At 42.0% G+C, this 17754-nt stretch overlaps 1 protein-coding gene across 1 annotated transcript in view; it reads left to right on the top strand.

Annotated features, from left to right (window-relative positions):
* LOC109896164 (PI-PLC X domain-containing protein 3-like) overlaps positions 1-15365 on the top strand; it is a 68909-nt gene extending 53544 nt beyond the window's left edge. Inside the window, exons 4-6 of the mRNA XM_020490444.2 lie at positions 34-209; positions 331-432; positions 13050-15365. Of these exons, the coding sequence (XP_020346033.1) occupies positions 34-209; positions 331-432; positions 13050-13206 (435 nt within the window). The 3' untranslated portion in view covers positions 13207-15365. The remainder of the gene's footprint in view (positions 1-33; positions 210-330; positions 433-13049) is intronic.
* Positions 15366-17754: the final 2389 nt, after the last annotated feature.

Raw genomic sequence — 17754 nt, 5'->3', positions numbered from 1 at the left:
CCTAAAGACAAACCTTTCTCTCCCTGCCTCTAGGTGAGTCTCCAGTACCTGTGGGAGAATGAGTACCAGGTATTGGTGTTCTATCATAGTCCTATGGCCCTGGAGGTGCCCTTCCTGTGGCCGGGTCAGATGATGCCTGCTCCCTGGGCCAACACCACTGACCCTGACAAGCTGATCCAGTTCCTCCAGGCCTCTGTGGCTGACCGCAGGTCTGACTGTTCCTTTATATTTCACCCTGTCTTTTCCTGTACAGTGTGGTGACTTAAACAGGGAAAAGCACTTATTGCATCTTTAATTGTGGCTGTATAGTAAGGTTGGATGTGATTGCAGGAGGAAGGGAACATTCTTTGTCTCCCAAGTGGTCCTGACACCTAAGGCCAGCACTGTCATGAAAGGAGTGGCTAGCGGACTGAGGGAGACCATTACAGAAAGGTTAGTGTGTGTGTGTGTCTCTGTGCAATCAAAAGCCATAATTTTCTCCTTAGCTATCATACTCTAATTCCACTGATTTCAAAACTCTGTCTTCCAGAAAGTGGAGAGAAACACTTATGCAGTTCTACTACGTGATATCTTTTAAAAAAGCAGAGTTAGAAAGGATTACTTACACATACAGACCAGCTCGTAGACAGATGCGTGCTACATAGCAGACCAATCCAAACTCATCTCTTGGCATGTCCAGCCCACTCATTATCTCAGCCAATCATGACTAGCGGGAAGGTTAATACATTTATCCGTGGCTAAACCAACTAGGCTCGTAATTGAACAATTGTATTTGTATTTACAGATGGCATACGAGTTTGTCATTAAAGCAGATGATAGTTGGCATGTTCCAGAATGCATCTCTGCCAAAATAAAACACATTTTGATTCAAAAAAGTTTGTTCAAATGGCTCTCCTGTGAAGTAGTAAAGCGCGTCACATATGTGTCTATTGTGATACATATGTCAGGAGGTTAGGAAGTGCAGCTCAGTTTACATCTCATTTTGTTGGCAGTGGGCACATTTCCTGTCTTCTCTCAAGAGCCAGGTCTGCCTATGGTGTCCTTTCTCAATAGCAAGTCTATACTCACTGAGTCTGTACATAGTCAAGAGTTTTCGTAATTTGTGGTCAGTCAGTGGTCAGGTATTCTGCCACTGTGTACTCTCTGTTTAGGGCCAGATAGCATTCCATTTTGCAATTTTGTTGTGGTTGATTCTTTCCAGTATGTCAAATAGTTATTTTCACTTTCTCATAATTTGGTTTTGTCCAAATGTGTTTCCTTCAGAGCTCCAGAACCAGCTGGCTCAGGAGACTCTTCTCTAGGTTAATCTCTCTGTAGGTGAGGGCTTTGTGGTGGAATGTGTGGCCATCGCTTCCGTTTACGTGGTTGTAGAATTGAACAACTATTTTCTGGATTTTGATAACTAGTGGGTCTAATCCTAATTCTGCTCTGCGTGCATTGTTTGGCGTTTTGTGTTGTACACAGTATATTTTTGCAGAATTCTGCATGCAGTCTCTCAATTTTGGGGCTCCCAAGTGACGCAGCGGTCTAAGGCACTTCATCTCAGTGCTAGAGGCGTCACTACAGACCCTGGGTTGATCCTGGGCTGTATAACCACCGGCTTTGATTGGGAGTCCCATAGGGCGGCGCGCAATTGGCACAGCATCGTCTGGGTTAGGGTTTGGCCAGGGTAGGCCGTCATTATGAATAAGAATTTATTCTTAACTGACTTGCCTGGTAAAGTAAACGTTGAAGAAAATATGTTTGTCCCATTTTGTGAATTATTGGTTGGTGAGTGGACCCCAGACCACACAACCATAGAGGGCAATGGGTTCACGTCTGACCGAATCTGTGCAGAAGATCTAGGTGCTGCTGTTGACCCTCCTTGGTTGGGGACAGAAGCACCAGATAATCTGCAAACAGTAGGGTGAGACCGGGTGCTGCAGACTGTTCTAGTGCCCTCGCCAACTTAAAATCGAAATGTACAAATACAAAACATGTTTCAGTATCATACAATACGCTAAAAAACAAGATATAGATTCAGCAATAATGGCTGTAGATGCCGAAAAGGCTTTCGACCATCTTGAATGGCCTCTTCATTTCAAAACTGTCCATCTGAAATACATTTAATACAAATATTATAAAGCAAAAATATATACAATACATTATCTGATGGAATTTCTTTAGAAAGGGCCTCTAGGCAGGGATTCCCCCCTTTTGTTTGCAATGGCATTTGAACCACTTGCAGAATGAATTAGACTGAATCCAAATGTTCAGATATCATTATTGGTAAATATTTAATATAAACTAAACTTATTTGCTGATGGTCTCCTGATATACCTGACCAATATTAAAAACTCAATGCCTCCGATCCTAAAAATATTTTAGGAATACTCTAAAACCTTGGATATATAATTAACCTCTGGGATATGTGGGACGTGTCCTACCTGGCCAAAAGCCAGGGAAAATGCAGAGCGCCAAATAAATGACTATAAAAATCAGACGTTCATTAAATCACAAATGTAAGAGACCAAATTTAAGCTACACTTGTTGTGAATCCAGCCAACATGTCAGGGGGTGAAGGTGTGCAGAACAATGTCTCTGACAATAGAACAATGCCAGTTGGTGATGTCCTCTCTCTCCCCTGTCTAAACAGAAAAGTAATCTAACCAGAGAAGTGGTTCTCTGAGTGTAACTGCTCTAACTATAGAATCAGCCCAAGACTTTTCTCCCCTCTCAGCAACACATCCACATCCCCCTGCCTCCAGTGAAATAATCTGTAAACAGTCTGTAAACAATTGTTGGAAAAATTACTTGTCATGCACAAAGTAGATGTCCCAACCGACTTGCCAAAACTATAGTTTGTTAACAAGAAATTTGTGGAGTGGCTGAAAAACAAGTTTTAATGGTTCCAACCTAACATGCTGACCAGACCGGACACGTCTCGTGCGCGAGCGTCGTGAAATAAATGTAGAAATCCATGTTATTCAATTATTGCTCGCCAACGAGCGTCTGCGACACCAAGGGCTAAAATAGAACTTCTATTTCTGACGCAGATCGCGCTGAAAGTCCTGCCTCTCCCATATCCTCATTGGTTTATAGAAGCAGGTACCCACGTGCCATCTCCTCATTGGTTATACCCACGTGGGTGATTGAAAGACAAAATATTTTGCCGGTTGTCTGGGTAAAAGTGTAGATGCCAATCACCATATAATTTCAAAGATGAAAAAGCCTGGAAGGAGGAGAGATGACTAGAAATGATTCGGTTGGCCGTTTTAATTGTCGGAGTAGAAGACCTTGTGCATTTCAGGTAAAATAACAACTCAATGTTTATAGCCCAGGACAAATTAGCTAGCAACAGCAAGCTAGCTAAATAGGACAAATTAACGTTAGCTAGCAAGTGCAAGCTAACTAGCTAAATTGCCATACATGTTTAATGCTTTTCGACCGGTCCCCAAATGAATGTCATTGGTTCAGAGTTTGTTTTGATATTTTAACTTGCGTGTCGTGATCGTGTTTGGTGTAGGGGGACAAAATAAATGTGTGCACGATGGCGCAAGTGCGCAGCCGGTTTTGGTTCGTGTTAGACTTCCGAGTTCAACTGTATAATGATAACTTTATCCAGTTACTCAACAATATGAAAGCATATCTACAGTGGCTTGTGAAAGCATTCACCCCATTGGCATTTTTCATGTTTTGTTGCCTTACAACCTGGAATTAAAATGTATTTTTTGGGGGAATGTATCATTTGATGTACACAACATGCCTAACACTTTGAAGATGCAAAGCATTTTTTCTTGTGAAGCAAAAAACAAAACAAAACAAAAACAGAACTTGAGGGTGCATAACTATTTACCCCCAAAAAGTCAATACTATGTAGATCCACCTTTTTTCAGAAATTACAGCTACAAGTCTCTTGGGGTATGTCTCTATAAGCTTGGTACATCTATCCACTGGGATTTTTGTCCATTCTTCAAGGCAAAACTGCTCCAGCTCCTTCAAGTTGGATGGGTTCCACTGGTGTACAGCAATCTTTAAGTCATACCACAGATTCTCAATTGGATTGAGGTCTGGACTTTGACTAGGTCATTCCAAGACATTTAAATGTTTCCTCTTAAACCACTTAGGTTTAATGTCCTGCTGGAAGGTGAACCTACGTCCCAGTCTCAAATCTCTGGATGACTGAAACAGGTTTCCCTTAAGATTTCCCTGTATTTAGCGCCATCCTTAAATTCTGACCAGTCTCCCAGTCCCTGCCGATGAAAAACATCCCCACAGCATAATGGTGCCACTACCATGCTTTACTGTGGGTATAGGGTGATGAGAGGTGTAGGGTTTGTGCCAGACATGGCATTTTCCTTGAAGACCAAAAAGCTACATTTTAGTCTCTTCTAAACAGAGTATCTTCTTCCACATGCCTTTGGTGAACACCAAATGTGTTTGCTTATTTTTTTCTTAAAGAAATGTATTTTTACTGGCCACTCTTCTGCAAAGCCAAGCTCTGTGGAGTGTATGACTTAGTGGTCCTATGGACAGATACTCTGATCTCAGCTGTGGAGCTTTGCAGCTCCTTCAGGGTTATCTTTGGTCTCTTTGTTTCCTCTCTGATTAATGCCCTCCTTGACTGGTCTGTGAGTTTTGGTGGGTGGCCCTCTTTTTGCAGGTTTGTTGTGGTGCCTTAAGTACGTGTGTGTGTGTGTGTGTGTGTACACTGCTCAAAAAAATAAAGGGAACCCTTAAACAACACAACGTAACTCCAAGTCAATCACACTTCTGTGAAATCAAACTGTCCACATAGGAAGCAACACTGATTGACAATACATTTCACATGCTGTTGTGCAAATGGAATAAACAACAGGTGGAAATTATAGGCAATTAGCAAGACACCCCCAATAAAGGAGTGGTTCTGCAGGTGATAACCACAGACCACTTCTCAGTTCCAATGCTTCCTGGCTGATGTTTTGGGCACTTTTGAATGCTGGCGATGCTTTCACTCTAGTGGTAGCATGAGACTGAGTCTACAACCCACACAAGTGGCTCAGGTAGTGCAGCTCATCCAGGATGGCACATCAATGCGAGCTGTGGCAAGAAGGTTTGCTGTGTCTGTCAGCGTAGTGTCCAGAGCATGGAGGCGCTACCAGGAGACAGGCCAGTACATCAGGAGATGTGGAGGAGGCCGTAGGAGGGCAACAACCCAGCAGCAGGACCGCTACCTCCACCTTAGTGCAAGGAGGAGCAGGATGAGCACTGCCAGAGCCCTGCAAAATGACCTCCAGCAGGCCACAAATGTGCATGTGTCTGCTAAACGGTCAGAAACAGACTCCATGAGGGTGGTATGAGGGCCCGACGTCCACAGGTGGGGATTGTGCTTACAGCCCAACACCGTGCAGGACGTTTGGCATTTGCCAGAGAACACAAAGATTGGCAAATTCGCCACTGGCTCCCTGTGCTCTTCACAGATGAAAGCAGGTTCACACTGAGCACATGTGACAGTCTGGAGACGTCGTGGAGACGTTCTGCTCCCTGCAACTTCCTCCAGCATGACCGGTTTGGCGGTGGGTCTGTCATGGTGTGAGGTGGCATTTCTTTGGGGGGCCGCACAGCCCTCCATGTGCTCGCCAGAGGTAGCCTGACTGCCATTAGGCACCGAGATGAGATCCTCAGACCCCTTGTGAGACCATATGCTGGTGCGGTTGGCCCTGGGTTCCTCCTAATGCAAGACAATGCTAGACCTCATGTTGCTGGAGTGTGTCAGCAGTTCTTGCAAGAGGAAGGCATTGATGCTATGGACTGGCCCGCCCGTTCCCCAGACCTGAATCCAATTGAGCACATCTGGGACATCATGTCTCGCTCCATCCACCAACTCCACGTTGCACCACAGACTATCCAGGAGTTGGCGGATGCTTTAGCCCAGGTCTGGAAGGAGATCCCTCAGGAGACCATCCGCCACCTCATCAGGAGCATGGCCAGGCGTTGTAGGGAGGTCATACAGGCACGTGGAGGCCACACACACTACTGAGCCTCATTTTGACTTGTTTTAAGGACATTACATCAAAGTTGGATCAGCCTGTAGTGTGGTTTTCCACTTTAATTTTGTGTGACTCCAAATCCAGACCTCCATGGGTTGATAAATTTGATTTCCATTGATCATTTTTGTGTGATTTTGTTGTCAGCACATTCAACAATGTAAAGGAAAAAAGTATTTTAATAAGAATATTTCATTCATTCAGATCTAGGATGTGTTATTTTAGTGTTCACTTTATTTTTTTGAGCAGTATGTATGTGTATATATATGCATGCATGCATGCATACATACATACGTGTGTATATATACTGAGATCATGTGACACTTAGATTCCACGCAGATTGACTTTATTTAACTATGTGACTTCTGAAGGTAATTGGTTCTACTAGATCTTATTTAGGGGCTTCATAGCAAAGGGAGGAATACATATGCACGTACAACTTCATTTTTTTCCCTCCGTAGCTTCAACCCTTGCAGCTGCTGAAAGTTTTTTTTTTCTCTTGGTTTGTTTGTTCTTTTCCATATTATGTTTACAGTCGTGGCCAAAAGCTTTGAGAAGGACACAAATATACATTTTCACAAAGTCTGCTGCCTCAGTTTGTATGATGTACATTTGCATATACTCCAGAATGTTATGAAGAGTGATCAGATGAGTTGCAATTAATTGCAAAGTCCCTAAAAAACATTTCCACTGCATTTCAGCCCTGCCACAAAAGGACCAGCTGACATGTCAGTGATTCTCTCGTTAACACAGGTGTGAGTGTTGATGAGGACAAGGCTGGAGATCACTTTGTCATGTTGATTGAGTAAAAATAACAGACGGGAAGCTTAAAAAGGAGGCTGGTTGCTTGGAATCATTGTTCTTCCTCTGTCAACCATGGTTACCTGCAAGGAAACGCATGCCGTCATCATTGCTTTGCACGAAAAGGTCTTCACAGGCAAGGATATTGCTGCCAGTAAGATTGCACCTAAATCAACCAGTTATCGGATTATCAAGAACTTCAAGGAGAGCGGTTCAATTGTTGTGAAGAATGCTTCAGGGCGCCCAAGAAAGTCCAAGCACCAGGACCGTCTCCTAAAGTTGATTCAGCTGCGGTATCGGGGCACCACCAGTACAGAGCTTGCTCAGGAATGGCAGCAGGCATGTGTGAGTGCATCTGCACACACAGTGAGGCAAAGACTTTTGGGGGATGGCCTGGTGTCAAGAAGGGCAGCAAAGAAGCCACTTCTCTCCAGGAAAAACATCAGGGACAGACTGATATTCAGCAGAAGGTACAGGGATTGGACTGCTGAGGACTGGGGTCAAGTTATTTTCTCTGAATCCCCTTTCCGATTGTTTAGGGCATCCGGAAAAAATCTTGTCCGGAAAAGACGAGGTGAGCGCCACCATCAGTCCTGTGTCATGCCAACAGTAAACATCCTGAGACCATTCATGTGTGGGGTTGCTTCTCAGCCAAGGGAGTGGGCTCGCTCACCATTTTGCCTAAGAACACAGCCATGAATAAAGAACACATCCTCCAAGAGCAACTTCTCCCAACCATCCAGGATCAGTTTGGTGACTAACAATGCCCTGTCCACCACGATGGAGCACCTTGCCATGAGGCAAAAGTGATAACTAAGTGGCTTGGGGAACAAAACATTTGATATTTTGGGTCCATGGCCAGGAAACTCCCCAGACCTTAACCCCATTGAGAACTTGTGGTCAATCCTCAAGAGGTGGGTGGACAAACAAAAACCCACAAATTCTGACAAACTCCAAGCATTGATTATGCAAGAATGGGCTGCCATCAGGATGTGGTCCAAAAGTTAATTGACAGCATGCCAGGGCGGATTGCAGAGGTCTTGGAAAAAGAAGGGTCAACACTGCAAATATTGACTCTGCATCAACTTCATGTAATTGTCAATTAAAGCCTTGGACACTTATGAAATGCTTGTAATTATACTTCAGTTTTCCATAGTAGCATCTTACAAAAATATGCAGAGACTGAGGCAGCAGACTTTGTGAAAATTAACATTTGTGCAATTCTCAACTTTTGGCCACGACTGTATCTCTGAGAAACTACCTAGGAAAAGGCTGAAAATGGCTCATATTAATATAGCCTCAGAAATAATGTTCATGAAATCATTAACTTGCTATCATCAGAACATTCAGAAAGCCACTGTAGATCTGCTTCATATTGTTCAGTGTATGTGATGTAAACAGAGGTCAGCTCAAGAGGAAGCTTCTCACTGTAACCAGTGCCTGTAATCTGGTTCATGTTTTTAATCAACTTGCCAGGGTGTTTACAAACACTATAGGAAAGATATCATCCATATGTGTTGATCACATGTTTACTAATACAGCTAGTGCAGAGTTCTACTGTATCTGTACCCATTGGATGTGTTGATCACATGTTTACTAATACAGCTAGTGCAGAGTTCTACTGTATCTGTACCCATTGGATGTGTTGATCACATGTTTACTAATACAGCTAGTGCAGAGCTCTACTGTGTCTGTACCCATTGGATGTGTTGATCACATGTTTACTAATACAGCTAGTGCAGAGTTCTACTGTATCTGTACCCATTGGATGTGTTGATCACATGTTTACTAATACAGCTAGTGCAGAGTTCTACTGTATCTGTACCCATTGGATGTGTTGATCACATGTTTACTAATACAGCTAGTGCAGAGTTCTACTGTATCTGTACCCATTGGATGTGTTGATCACATGTTTACTAATACAGCTAGTGCAGAGTTCTACTGTATCTGTACCCATTGGATGTGTTGATCACATGTTTACTAATACAGCTAGTGCAGAGTTCTACTGTATCTGTACCCATTGGATGTGTTGATCACATGTTTACTAATACAGCTAGTGCAGAGTTCTACTGTATCTGTACCCATTGGATGTGTTGATCACATGTTTACTAATACAGCTAGTGCAGAGTTCTACTGTATCTGTACCCATTGGATGTGGTGATCACAATATAATGGCTATATCTAGGGGGGCCAAAGTTCCAAAAGCTGGCCCTAAAATAATGCATAAGAGATCATACCATTTTTTTTGCTGTGTCTGATGTCCATGTAAAAAAATGTGTTGGTCTGATGTGATTAATAAGGAGCATCCAGAATTTGCTCTTGATGAATTTATGAAATTGCTTCTTCCAATTATTTATTAAAATGAACCTGTTATGAAACTGACTGTTATAACTGTTGAAGCTCCATTGATTGATGAGGAATTGAAAAGCTGTATGGTTGAAAGAGATGGGGCAAAAATAATGGCTAAGTCTGGCTGCACATCTGAGTGGCCGACTAATTGCAAGTTGAGAAACTAAACAAAAATAACTGTATTGTGAAGCCAATATCAGTGATATAAAGAATGATGGAAAAACACCTTTGGAGTACTTTAAATGAAATTGTTGGGCATAAAGACAAATTCGACTCATCACCAAACCATTTGATGTTGCCAATTATTTTAATTAGTACTTCATTGGCAAATTGGGTGAACAGTGAGCCATTGCATTTATGCAGCAACAAACAAATAATGAAAGAAAGCATTGTATGTTTTTATTTTGTAAAGTTGTATGGTGTATGATTTGAAGCCTGGACTCTATACTTGTATCCAATGTAAAATTATTTTTTTTAGATGTTGGAACATAAGACTGAAAAGAGATGGTGGGACATATACATGCACACACACGCACACACACGCACACACACGCGCACACACACGCACACACACACACACACACACACACACACACACACACACACACACACACACACACACACACACACACACACACACACACACAGAGAGCTAATGAAGTCACTTAAAAACTTAACAAGGAGTTGCAGTCAGTTTTGGAATGGGTGGCCAGTGATAAACTGGTCCTGAACATCTCTAAAACTAAGAACTGTATTTGGTACAACTCATTCCCTAAACTCTAGACATAGGATGAATCTGGTAATGAGTGGTGTGACTGTTGATGACGTTGAGACTAAATTACTTAGATTGTAAACTGTCATGGTCAAAACATATAGATTCAAAAGTTGTAAATATGTGGAGGGTTTCATAACATGATCTTCTTTTTTTTTACACCACATTCCACAAAGTCCTGCAGGCTCTAGTTCTGTCTTATCTTGATTATTGTCCAGTCATGTGGTTAAGTGCTGCAAAGGAAGACCTAGTTGAGCTGCAGCTGGCCCAGGACAAAGCGGCATGTCTTGCTCTTCATTGTAATCATTCATAAATACTATGCATGCCAGTCTCTCTTGGCTACGAGTTGAGGAGAGACTGACTGCATCACTACTGCTTTTTATAAGAAAGATTAATGAGTTGAAATGTCCAAATGGTTTGCATAGTCAACTTACACACAGCTCTGACACACACTTACCCCACCAGACATGCCACCAGGGGTCTTCACAGTCCTTTTCACAAACCAGAACAAATTAAAGTGATCATACAGTATAATATAGAGCCATTATTGCATGGAACTCCCTTTCATCTCATAATGCTATATGAACCGAAAAGTTAACTTTAACTTGCCAGCCAAGGCTGTTACTTGAAACATATTGTTAAACGCACTTAAGAGGAACAATGGGTACATATTGAAGATGCACATGCTCACCTCCCAGAATGTTTTCACGTGTCTGTTTTCAAAGGATAAAGTTAAGAACATTAACAACTTCATAGTTAAGAACACTATACCAATATGGAAGAAACTCTCACTCCTATAAAGCACAACCCTATGTAACAATCGTTGGATAGCTTTTCAGAATGCACTGATATATTGGATCACATGGGAAAACTAAAGGCATACATTTACATTAATAACAGAATTAAAAGGCAATTTTGGACTGTCAAATGTAGATATTTTCAGATACAGCACAACGACAGTTCTGTCTTAAGTGTAAACCTAACAATGACTCCATAAGACGTGCCTTCTGGGAATGCTATAAAGCCCAAGAGTTATGGGTGGAGTTAGGACATTGGCTGTCAGAAATATTACTATGGAAATGTACTTTTTAATCTGTCTGCGTACTTCAAGACGTTATCTGAGGGGGCTATGAGATACCCGATGGGTTGCACGATACTCTCCTCGTTAATTCTCTTGAAAAAAACGTATACTTATTAACTGTAAATCAAACAATCCTCCATCATTAAGACAATGGAAAAATCGTACACGTCATTATCTAAATATTGAAAGCGCATCGGTGATGGAGAGAAATGGTGCAATTAGCAGATATGTGGCGGAGAGCAGGTGAGAACAGGTGGGTCTGGGCTGGCGTGATGTTATTCTACCCCCCCCGCCATTATCTTTTCTTGACGGAGAGGTAGTGTGCTCGTATAGCAGTGTGCCATGCCAGGGGAATGTCTGTGTGGAACATTTTATTGATTAATCTTCCCAGTATTTTAGCAGTCTGCAAATTGTCTCTCTGGATTGTCCCTGAGGAGCTTCTGTTTGTACTATTTTTGTGCAGTGCTAAAAAACAGCTACCAAAACTCATACCAGCCACACACATCATATTCAAGTCAATAGAACACCTATCATCACACACATTGTATAGACGCACTGTACAGCTAAACCCGACAAAACCAAGAATCAACGTTGTCCCAGTCATTGATCGTATTTATAAAAAATTTAAATTGAAAAAAACTACTCGCAACTTCAAGCTGGGAGGCTCTGCACTGGGAGGTAAGGAAGCCATGGGGCAGAGGGCCTCAGAGGCCTCTGCATTTGGGAGGGGGAGGTTATGATTCTCTGTTTCCATTGTTGGGTTCAAGGGCTTTCACACCTCTCAGTACAAATTGGAGTTGCAGCTGGGACATCTGTCCTAGCAAGCGCTGTAGCCCTAACTTATCAGTGGTGTAAAGTACTTAAGTAAAATGACTTAAGTACTACTTAAGTAGTTTTTTGGGGTATCTGTACTTTACTTTTTCTATTTTTGACAAAAGTCACTTTAACTTCACTACATTCCTAAAGAAAATTCTGTACTTTTTACTCTGACATCCAAAAGTACTCGTTACATTTTGAATGGCTAGCAGGACTGGAAAATTGTCAAATTGTAATGAACACGAGGGGAGACAGAGCTGGTTTAAAGCGCAGGGCGCAGCAGGTGTTTATTGCGAAGGGTCCAGGGGCAGGCAGAAGGTCATACACCGGAGGAGGCAGGTAGCTGGGTCCAGGGGCAGGCAGAAGGTCATACACAGGAGGAGGCAGGTAGCTGGGTCCAGGGGTAGGCAGTAGGTCATACACAGGGGGTCTAAAAGGGAAACAGTACAGGCAGGGAAGAGGCTAGTAATGTAGTCTGGGAGATCAGTCAAAAGGTAGATAACAGGAAATCCCATAGGCTAAAGTACAGGCAGGGAATTGGCAAAAGGTGTCGTTAGTTTATGCCTGCCTCACTATCATACACAGGAGACAATCACGGGGAAAACAGAGCTCTGAAAGACGTGTCACAAAACAAACAATACCTTGGTGATGGGGTGCAAAGAACTGAACTAAATAGTGTGTGATAATGACATACCGTTGTGTGAACAGGTGATTAGAATTCAGGTGATTGGGATCTGGAGAGTGTACTGCATTCAGAGGATCTAGGTGTTTGAGAGTGGGTTGGAAAGTGAGCTGTGTTCAGGGGATCTACGTGTTTGAGGGTGTGAGTTGGAAGCAGACGTTACACAAATATAGTATTTACAACAATATTAATGAGATTAATAATAATAGATTAAATCCGTAGTAGGCCAGTCACAACATGACTGAGAAGCCACATGGCAAGTTATGAAGGGAAATATTATTGACATTGCACTTTTCAATGGCCGTCCCTCAGGTTGTGGCAGGAGGAAACATATCTGGCTTTTCACCCAATATGTTTTCTCTAATGTAACAAAATGTGGAAAAACTCAAGGGGTCGGAACCACTCAAAACAAAACAGCCACCTCTGAACCCACCTGAGGAAAGTTTCTCTCTCTCCTTACCCCCATCCTTTTCAGTGGCTAAGTATAACACTTAGAATTCACAAAAGACAGTGATGCAGGTGTCTGCATGTTTTCCCCTGCAGGGCTCTTCCAAGTATGATGCTGTGGATCCGTGCCCAGAGGCCGGGAGAGAGCGGCATCAACATCATCACAGCTGACTTCGTAGAGCTGGGAGACTTCGTCAGTGCTGTCATCACTCTCAACTACCATATGGAAGACGAGGAAGAAAACGCCACCTGAGACTGACCGACGGGGTGGTTTAGAGTTCAATCCTCAGCCATGTGAGGCTACGCTCGCTCTCTCACTCTTTCTCTTTGGTGTTCATTTTTAGGAAGAGAGGCGGTCCTCTGACTCTTCTAGGGCTACAGTAGTTGACAGAGGGAGAGGGAGCGAGCGAGAGGGAGGGAGCGAGCGAGAGGGGAGGGAGGGAGATATGGTGGAGGTAGGGAGGGGAGAGGTGGAGAAAGGAAGGTAGAGGATGGGGGAGAGGTGGAGAAAGGGGAGTGGGAGAGGGAGGAGAAGACAGAGGAGGGAGAATGGACTTGACTGCTCAGTGAGAGAAACTTTTGGTTTTATATTTTCTGGGGGTCAAAAGGGCAATTGTTTTTTAATGACACTTCGCTTTGCTTCGCTTCACATCTGCTGTGACGATAACTGCTTCTATCCTCTGATCACACAACCAATGTTCCTGGCCTTCCCACTTCTTGTGAGGTTAAGACTAGCTTATTAGAGTATTCTACAAAATTAATGTTGTTCGTATTTTAGTGACCGTGATGGTCAACCTTCATCAAAACTCATCTTCATTGGTGCAAGTAATACAGTTTATGGTCGTCAACCTGATTTGCATGTCAAGTACTCGCGTATGACATACAAATGTACTTGGCATACTAAACTTGCTTGGCATACACAATTCACTTAGGTTGCCACAATTGAATTTTGCAGAGCAAAAGTTTTTTGACCTCTTTAGAAGGTCAAATCTAGGATATTCTGACTATTTTGTCTCAGAATCGTTCCCGTCATCACAGTACGTATATTGTTGCCTTCTCCCTGCACATTTAGTTAATCTTCTTGTAAATCATTGCCCTTCTGTTTTGAAAGATGTGTAGACTGTGAGATCATCTCATCCTTGTGTTCATTCATTTATATAGAATTGATTATATTAGAATAGATGAACTGTCTGTTGCTCTACTTCTATTCAGGTGTTTGTCTGCTTTTTCTGCGTTCCATCTAGTAGAAAGATGTTTCCCATGCTTTGCACCTATTTGGGACAAACTGTAAATGCTCATCGAAGAAGGCAAATCATATTTGAAGTGGCACTTGCAGCATAGTGAGGAATGAAAGAATAAAACCTGTATCACTTTGTTTTTGCTTACATTTCTATTACACATTATGCAAGCAAGAACATAATTGCATATGTATCAAACGCTTTCCCTCATTTCTCCAAAAAACAACTATTAAGATTATTGTTGCTTCTTTTACAGAGAATGTATTCTTTGAGGAAACATTTGTCAACTATTATGATTGTGAACTAAAAAAGAAGGAAATGTTTCCTTTTTGAATGTGTTTGTGTGTCTTGTGCGTAAACGGATCATTTCCAACTTGTTTCAGTTCTGTTTTTATTTGAGAAAGGGAGTGAGGGAGGGAGTTGAAGTGTGTGGGTTTTATGTGTATTGTTCAGAGTTGTGAACATTTTCATACCATTTCTATGTGCCAATGACTTCATTATGATTTCATCTTAAATTATATTTTATATCATGTGAAAAGCTTGTATATAGTGTAAGTGTAATGGATTTATCACCATTTAATTGTAAATGAAAATGAATGCCAAGAATTGTCCACAAGAAATGCTTCGACAGAAGTATCTGTTTTAACAAATTATATGGCCAATACATGTTTTGTCTTTGACAGTAAAACTATATTTTTTGTAACTAATTAACTATGTGCATGAATCAAAAGATATTTGTAAATACATTGCTTGTCTCTCAGTGGATTCATTGATTTTGGATGACCTGACTATAACTACTTGAGTTGTTTGCACTGCAACAGTTAAACACGACAGGACATAGGACATTCAATAACTAAAACAATTTTACCTATTTTTTGGGGGGACTAAGTATATGTTTCACTTCGACTCTGAGAGACTATTATATACCTATGTAATAAACTTGAAATGCACAGTATAAAATAAATCTACCTACATGTGTTTACTTTATAAGTCATCCAGGGTTGACATGAATCTACTTCATCCATATTGCAGTCATTGCCTTTCTGTTCTTTTATTTGTGATAAGTCAATCGCTGTAAAATTGTTGTAAAGACCAAACCTTGTGTGTTACAATGAGAGAGTTTCTGTTTTAAGTGGGTGATGCCCAATCAAATAAAGCTGTATGTCTGACTCTCTATGGCAGTGTAACTCACTTTGTTTTTGTAAGGTGACCAATTTGGTTGGAGACAATCATTCAGAGGGCCCCACAGATCTTTAATTTGTAATTTTTCTTCCAATATGTATGCAATCGATTTGATGTGCAGCACATCACAAATGTATACATGCACACATCAAATAGGCTACATCACATGTATAAGACCCATATTAAGGGTCACCTCAGTAGTTAGATGAACGAAAATGTCCCTTCTGCTCCTTGACTGAATTCATTCTAAATGTATAGTCTGTTGCAATCCTTGTGAGGCAATCCAAGTGTGCATTGGTCAGTCTATTTCTCGGTTTTTGTTTCACAATGTTCATTGTTGAAAATGTTGCTTCACATGAATAAGTGCTGACAAAAAAGTGGATACTCTGTCTGACACACGGCTCCAGAAATGGGTAACACCTGATCATAGTTCACCTTGCAAGGTGTAATTTGCCAGTAGCTCCACTATCTCACTCTCTATTCCATTATGGTCAGTAGAGGGCTGTGATGACTGGGGTCAGAGATGACACTATCTCACTCTCTATTCCATTACGGTCAGTAGAGGGCTGTGATGACTGGGGTCAGAGATGACACTATCTCACTCTATTCCATTACGGTCAGTAGAGGGCTGTGATGACTGGGGTCAGAGATGACACTATCTCACACTATTCCATTACGGTCAGTAGAGGGCTGTGATGACTGGGGTCAGAGATGACACTATCTCACTCTCTATTCCATTACGGTCAGTAGAGGGCTGTGATGACTGGGGTCAGAGACACTGGCACATGACAGGGGTTCTCAATGAAGTTGAAAAACTCCTTGTACTCCATGATATCCTTGAACCTTGACTTGAGCCAACTTCAACTTTTCCAACACACACACAAATGCATCATAGCTAAAATGTTGCAGTATGTCTGGGTTGGATGTGGTGACTGCTCTGAGTTTTGGGAAATGAACAAACTGTTTGTCAGGTATGAACAGTGTGGTGATTTAATTTTAAAATGCTGTGACCACACGCAGAATTTTACCCAGAGATTTAGCTTTCCGTTGGAGCTGGAGAGTCACCGTGTCCAGGTAGCAGGTGATGTCGGTTAACAAAGCCAGCTTTAATATCCACTGTGGATCATCCAGCTCCGGCTCCTCTCTCCCCTTGCATGCAACAAATTCACAGATTTGAGGGAGGAGAGAGAGAAATCTTTCCAAAACTCCACCAGCAACTCCCGGAATTACCGGTGGTTCAGTAACCTCACAATAATAATGTTCACCACGCGCACGACCTCCTGCATCACATTCTGTAAGTCACAGTCTTTGAGTTTAGCCACAAGTGCTTCTTGATGAATGATACAATGAAACGTAACACATTCGGGAATATCCTCTCTCTTTCTCATCAGGCCTATGAGTCCCTTCTCCTTCCCTCGCATGTTTGGAGCATCATCAGTGCACACAGATGCCAGATTTGACCAGTCAATATTATTATCAGCAAAAAATCTAATGACTTTCAGAATATCCTCTCCTCGTGTTTGTCCCTGAAGGAGCAGCAAACATAAAAGTTCCTCTCTGAATGACCCAAACACATAATTGGGCAATGTCACTTACATCAGTGCTTTCGTCAAGCGCAATACTAAAACACAGCACCCCGATTATGTCAGTAATCAGTTGCTTACCGATGTCCTCGCCATTGTCTTCTACGCGTATTACGGTCGAGTCTGAGAGTTGCAGTCCCTTAATTTGCTTTAAAATAGCTTCCTTGTTTGTGAAATCAGCATACAATATTTCGGCTGAGGCCTTGATTTTGCGAGTATCCAAGCAATCTCATATGTTGCTTCTGTCGTTTTCTCTGCAACAGTGCTAGATCTGACCATTTTTTGTTGTCCGTTGCGCTATTTGGTTGTTTCTGAGGTTGCTTTGTGGCAGATATGTTTTGTCAAAGTGGGCATAGTGTGACTGGAAATGTCAATCTAAATTTGCTCGTTTTAAACAGCTGACTGCCTTCTGGCAAATAAGTGAGCTAGTCCCATCATGCAGTACAGAAAAATACTTGTCTGTCCATTTCTCTTGAAACTTTGTGTTCTTCTTGAATCAACCATATCCTTCTCTTTGCCCCTGGAACAACATTAGCCACGTTAGCTGGCTGCGTTTCCCAGCCGCCATCTTCCTGATTTTCCTGGTTCTCCGGTGGTTGTTAGTTCATAGCTGTCACGTTGTTCTCTAGTTCTTGCCGCTCATTTTCATTGTCAATAGATATTTGTTTCTTTTTTACAATAAATCGATCCAAAATTAACTAGTAGCAACTGATGTGTCGGTCGCTGTAGCTGAGCAGTTGCATTCTATTTCGGGCAAACGTTCTATTTTGGCCTTTCTGTTCAACAGCTGCGCTCTAC

Source organism: Oncorhynchus kisutch, linkage group LG8, assembly GCF_002021735.2.
Source record: "Oncorhynchus kisutch isolate 150728-3 linkage group LG8, Okis_V2, whole genome shotgun sequence".
NCBI classification, from domain to species: domain Eukaryota; kingdom Metazoa; phylum Chordata; class Actinopteri; order Salmoniformes; family Salmonidae; genus Oncorhynchus; species Oncorhynchus kisutch.
Note: the sequence above shows the minus strand (reverse complement) of the source record. Positions and strands in the feature narration are given on the sequence as shown.